This window comes from Cibotium barometz, chromosome 10 (assembly GCF_041138505.1).
Source record: "Cibotium barometz isolate CiBa-2024 chromosome 10, ASM4113850v1, whole genome shotgun sequence".
Lineage (NCBI taxonomy): Eukaryota > Viridiplantae > Streptophyta > Polypodiopsida > Cyatheales > Cibotiaceae > Cibotium > Cibotium barometz.
The window spans coordinates 44477461-44483609 of NC_141055.1; the positions used below are offsets into that span (position 1 = coordinate 44477461).

Here is a 6149-nt window from a genome sequence, read left to right on the forward strand (position 1 = left end):
TGGCTCGAGATATCTTATCAAGTATAAGATATCGGAAATAACATGGGTTATGAAGGAAAATTATCAAGATTCCCAATGTTAAAGTATTTAAAGAAGTAAGCAATGTTTTAAAAGAACAATTTATTTTTAGAAATGGAGTGCTTGCCCTGTATGGAGATATCTTATCAAGTATAAGATATCGGAAATAACATGGGTTATGAAGGAAAATTATCAAGATTCCCAATGTTAAAGTATTTAAAGAAGTAAGCAATGTTTTAAAAGAACAATTTATTTTTAGAAATGGAGTGCTTGTCTTCAATCCCTGTATGGAACCTTAGTGCTACCGGCTAGGGGGCATAGGAACTTGACTCCCTTGTACCCGGGCACAACCATCTTTAGCCATTAAATGGATCCATAACCTAGACTTGGTTGGGTGACAGGCTAGACCCAAGGAGTTGGATAGGGCTAGGCTCGGTCAATGGATTCGAAAAGTAAGAAAATACAGATAGAAACATAACTTCCTTGGTGGGATCTCCACGTATCCACCAACGAAGGGATCGTAATTTGAGATAAATTTCTATTTAAAATAAAAAACTTGGGAAAAATAGAGTAACTTAGAAATGTTCAAAGGATATAAAAATTTTCCTCATAATCGAGGGATAGGACATCACGTTGAGCCTCGGGGAGCCGTCGAGATGGACTTGTTTGTGAGAATCATTTAGGGAATAATCTGGTGGAATTATACTTATTTTCCTTGTAAGGATTTTCCCTAACAAACCTTTCAAGGATGTTGGGTAATTGAAGCATTGAGATAATGTGATATAAGGCTTTAGGTGAGACTCTCTACCCTCGGTTTAAATTCTGCTGCCATGTTCTTATATAGCAAATGGGGGTCTTGTAATGAGGAGCATAAATATTTAGTAACTAGACTCTCTCATAATAAAGACTAACCTACACCACCAAAATTCTACTTGATGGGTGGTTTGCAACCACAATAGGGTCCAGCTTCTTATGTATCATAGTCATCACATCTATGTTCTCGCCCCTTATAGAAGCTCATTGGATAACCTTTCTCCCACCCAATGTGGGACAGATTGTTTAGTCCAAGAGTCCTCTTTCTAGTTGCAGACACACCAAAGTTTGAAGCTGATCGTTTATTGATATGATTAATAACAATTAGGATTACTGTTAAAAAAATCTTCTAAGTGGTGTGTGTGAGTTTAAAGAGCGCTCATTGAACCATTATGTGGGCATATTGGTTGGCCCAAAAGTCATCTTTCTGGTTGCAAACTTGCCTGAGGTCAAAACCCGCTGATATGCTTGATTGCAGTTAGGATTATTCCCCAGTCGATTTGAAGTTGGGAATATTTCCCCAATCGTTTAAAAGAATATTTTCAAGTGGTAATGTGAGTTTAAAGAGGGCTCATTAGACAACCTTTCTGCCACCAAATGTGGGGTAAATTGGTAGCATGAGAGTCCTCTTTCTAGTTATGGGCCCACTTGTGTTCGAAACTAACTATTGATGCCCTCAATAGCGGTTGGATTTATTGTGGAGACATTAAAAAAATCTTCTCAAGTGGTGCGTGTGTGTGTGTGGGAGAGTCCTCTATTTGGTTGTGGACCTACCTAAGTTCGAAATCGGCTCTAATTGTCTGATGTGCTCAATAGTGATGATGATTATTCTTGAGACGTTAAAAGAATCTTCTTCTTCTTCTTCTTCTTCTTCTTCTTCTTCTTCTTCTTGTCTCTCTCTTTCTCTCTTCCAGGTGTTTTGGTGCCATTTAAAGGAAAATTTCACCATGAGTAGTAAGTTCTTAATATGGCCCACTTACCCTCTTGGATCAAGTTCCTTAGGTGTCCTTAATATGGCCCACTTACCCTCTTGGATCAAGTTCCTTAGGTGTCCTTAATATGGCCCACTTACCCTCTTGGATCCTTTCTTGAGTTCAAGTTCCAATCCTTGGACATCAATTCCATTTTAACCAATAGTATGTTCAAACTCTCTCACTCTCTCTCCCTCTCTCTCTCTCTCTCACACACACACACACACACACACACACACACACACTCTCTCTCTCTCTCTCTCTCTCTCACACACACACACATCTTAGGCTACTATGTGCATATTTTGCTGCAATCTCATTGGAGGAAAGAAGATATGGTGCCCATTTGACTCTCACTCTTTGCCATTCTGAAGGTAGCCGCCGAGAGAGAAACAGAGAAAGCACGTCCGTTTTTGGCAGTCAGCTTCATCTTCCATGGCGACCAATTTGCTCAGTGCGCCCGTAAGGTCCACCCTAGCCCCAGATTGGGCAGGCCTGCGCCGAGGCGAGGGCGCTCAAGTTTCATCATTAACATCGTCAATAACAGTAACAAGACTCTCGCCAAGTTCCAGATTTGAAGTTCGCATGGCCGTCTCTGTGGAGAAGAGGTTTGTGACCAAAAAGTCTGAAGAGGTTTTCACTGCTGCAAAGGTGGAGTTACTCTCTCTCTCTCTCTCTCTCTCTCTCTCTCTCTCTGTGAAACAGGCTCATTAAGAATTCTGGGTTGGTCTTGAACGCAATTGGCTTGGAAGTTTTAGCAGCAAATGGTTTATGGAGAGAGAGAGAGAGAGAGATCGATATCATTTTATTGCCAAATATGATCCATGGGACCAAATAAAAACTCCAAGCCTGTGAAAACATGCTCAGCAGGAATAGAAACATGAAAAAAAAAACCTCATGGGCTCTGTATTTGGGGCTCCCCCCCTGCACTTTGTGTCACCCGCTGGTGTGCCGTATATAGATAATGATGCCTCCTTAGTCTCAGTGCTGGTGTGAGTAGGAGTGCCTGTGTGTGTGTGAGCGAGAGAGAGAGAGAGAGAGAGAGAGAGAGAGAGAGAGAGAGAGAGAGAGAGAGAGAGAAGCAGAGGGGTTGTAGAATATCACATTCGATGGATATGGAATCTCCTTTCAAAGGTGGGCCTGTGTCCGTGAACACTGAAACGGTGGGCTTGATTGCCCACTCATGAGTGGTTGGCACTCGCCCATTGTCAGATCCTCTGATATCAGGGACAGGTGGGGTTGGTATGTGTAATGTGACTGAGATGAGTTGCAAACTGCACAATATTGTTGAAAGACGGAGATGACTTGCAGACTGCTAAATATCAATTTTATTGTCCCAAGTGTTTGAACTGAGCTTGTCTATTTCTGATTTGGATATAGTCACGCTTCTAAGTGCTTGAATTTTGTTTATGCAGGATTTAATGCCTGGTGGTGTGAATTCACCTGTGAGAGCTTTCAAGTCAGTTGGAGGTCAACCTATTGTCTTTGACCGTGTGAAAGGGTCTCGGGCATGGGATGTGGATGGGAATGAGTATGTCGATTATGTGGGAACTTGGGGGCCTGCAATCATTGGCCACTCAGATGATGAGGTAACTCGTTAAGTTTCTTTTTTTAAAAATTTTGGCTACTAGAAGGGAGCAAAGTACTCCGTGAGGACCCCTCATATCCTCTACAAAGCGAGGGCATTGTAACTATGGGGTGTCTAGCCGGGGATTGAACCTGGTACCTCCAGGTTACAAGCCGACCCCATCAACCACTAGAACAAGCGCCCGATGTTAACTCGTTAAGTTTCTCTCTCAGGGTAATTTTCATGGCTTTAATGTGTACAGTTGCTCATGCCAAGAAGTCTTTTCAAATAGGTGAATGCAGCTCTGGTTGAAGCTTTGAAGAAAGGCACGAGCTTCGGTGCTCCATGCGTGCTGGAGAACACCCTTGCCGAGATGGTGATTGAAGCCGTGCCAAGCATTGAGATGGTTCGCTTTGTGAACTCTGGGACAGAGGCCTGCATGGGAATGCTACGGCTGGCAAGAGCTTACACGGGGCGTGAGAAGATCATCAAATTCGAGGGCTGCTACCATGGACATGCAGATTCTTTCCTTGTCAAAGCAGGGAGTGGGGTAGCCACACTTGGCCTCCCAGACTCCCCCGGTGTTCCGAAAATGGTGACATCTACCACCTTGACAGCATCATACAATGACTTGGATGCTGTCAAGGAGCTCTTTGCAAACAATAAAGGGGAGATTGCTGCTGTTTTCCTTGAACCTGTAGTGGGAAATGCAGGCTTCATTGTGCCTAAGGAGGAGTTTCTAGAAGGCCTTCGCGAGCTCACGAAGGCAGATGGAGCTCTTTTAGTGTTTGATGAGGTCATGACAGGCTTCAGGCTTGCTTATGGGGGTGCTCAAGAGTTTTTTGGTATCACTCCTGACCTTACTACCTTAGGGAAAATCATTGGAGGTGGATTGCCTGTTGGGGCCTATGGTGGAAGGAAGGATGTCATGCAGATGGTTGCCCCAGCCGGACCTATGTACCAAGCCGGCACATTGAGTGGCAACCCACTCGCGATGACTGCTGGAATCATGACACTCAAGCGCCTCAAAAAGCAAGGGACGTATGAATATCTTGATGATATTACAGGGAAGCTTGTTGCAGGGCTTGTTGAGGCTGGACGTGATGCTGGACACGAGCTCTGTGGAGGCCACATCCGAGGCATGTTTGGTTTTTTCTTCACTGCTGGCCCGGTATACAGCTTTGCTGATGCTAAGAAGAGTGACACTCACAAGTTTGCCAGATTTCACAGAGGAATGCTTGAGAGGGGGGTGTACCTTGCCCCCTCTCAGTACGAGGCTGGCTTTACTAGCCTGGCACATACAGAGGATGATATCAAATTCACCATAGCTGCTGCTAAGGATGTCTTCAGGAGTATTTGATTTGCATGAGTTAATCCTTTTTGTAGAGTGTAGAAAAGAGGCAATTATCCTACTTCCCTGAGCATAGAGCTGTTTTTGGCCAACGTGTAATTGATGCATAGGCACTCTGGTTTTGGCTCCTGCGGCATTGGGTGTATACATGGCCTTTCATGTTCGAATTAATGCAGGCTGTTTGTTTTTTTCTTTGGAGAGCTAGTTTAATATGTTTTCTGTATAAGCAAGCAATTTTCTTTCACCCTTCCTCTTAAGGGCAATTTTTTCTGGATAAGCAAGCCCTCTTTTCTTTGTTTGAAGGGCAATTTTCTTTCACCCTTCCTCTTAAGGGCAAGTTTTTTCTGGATAAGCAAGCCCTCTTTTCTTTGTTTGAAGGGAAATTTCCTTTCACCTTTCCTCTTAAGGGAAAATCTTCAAAGCAAAGATACCGCGGCTAAATTCTTCAATTTTGATCCATGAAGGGAAGGTTAGTGCCCTACACATAGGACACTAACTCATTGCATTGTGAACATGAGAGGGATATGAAGGTCCATTTCTCTTGGGGGAGTGGGGTGCTTGTTAAATGTCTGCTTTAGTTATTAAAAGCCACATTGGTTTAGTGGAGGTATGGATAGAGTGCATTGATTTCGAATGGACCATCTTGCCAGATCATGGGTCGTGTGGAAATGCAGCTTCAGTACGAGAACCATGTGGATCTGAATAATCTATATATTGATTCGAGATTCTTACCCTGTTCTGTTGGGAGAGGTGTCTATACAGAGACTAAGCATGTCTTTGAGTTTGATTACAGCAAATTAATTATAATAATTCTTAGCTTATCCATAGATATAGCTCATATCATTTATGTAGTAATATCTGTCTGTTCAGATAATCGAATGATTATCATATCCTCTACTAATGCATAAATATATGTACATCTCTCATCGCGGGGCCAAATCTCAATTAAACCCAGGGAGTTGAGACTCAAAATTTGAATCGTCGAGTGTGTATTCATATTTCATTTGAGTATCTAGGGTTGAAAAATATTATCATAGGGACACTTTAGTCCTTGATGATTTGGTTAGCCAAGGGTGAAAAAAAAACATCAACATTTTCACATAAAAAAGAGAAGCGATTTCCCGAAGAGAGGGGGGGACTACAAACAAGCCATTTTTGAAACGGTGCAACGAGAAATTTTGAAACGTTGATGGTTAATACTATCGGTTCTCTCATCTCAAATCCTTTGAAAATCTTATATTTCATATTGGGAGCTTTCCACGTGGCACCTTCATGCTCGCCCACATGGCAACTACCTAGCTAGCTGGGCCCAAGCATGATATTCACGCTAGCCCGAGGCCCTAAGCATGCAGAGCCACCAAGAAGACATGATTCCATGCTAAGCAGGCTACTAAGGCACCAAGTAGGTAGAGAAGTCGGCGTTGGCATC

At 43.1% G+C, this 6149-nt stretch overlaps 1 protein-coding gene across 2 annotated transcripts; it reads left to right on the forward strand.

Moving 5' to 3' along the window:
• The first annotated feature begins 2103 nt into the window (after nt 1-2103).
• Nucleotides 2104-5146, forward strand: LOC147634954 (glutamate-1-semialdehyde 2,1-aminomutase, chloroplastic-like). 2 transcript variants are annotated; one of them, XM_086804221.1, is made up of 3 exons: nt 2104-2453; nt 3218-3391; nt 3662-4912. In XM_086804221.1, the coding sequence occupies exons 1-3, from the start codon at nt 2238-2240 to the stop codon at nt 4727-4729; spliced, it is 1458 nt and encodes a 485-aa protein (XP_086660347.1). In that variant the 5' UTR covers nt 2104-2237; the 3' UTR covers nt 4730-4912. The 2 variants fall into 2 exon arrangements, with proteins under 2 accessions (XP_086660347.1, XP_086660348.1); XM_086804222.1 differs by having other exon boundaries at nt 2305-2410; nt 3662-5146.
• Nucleotides 5147-6149: the final 1003 nt, after the last annotated feature.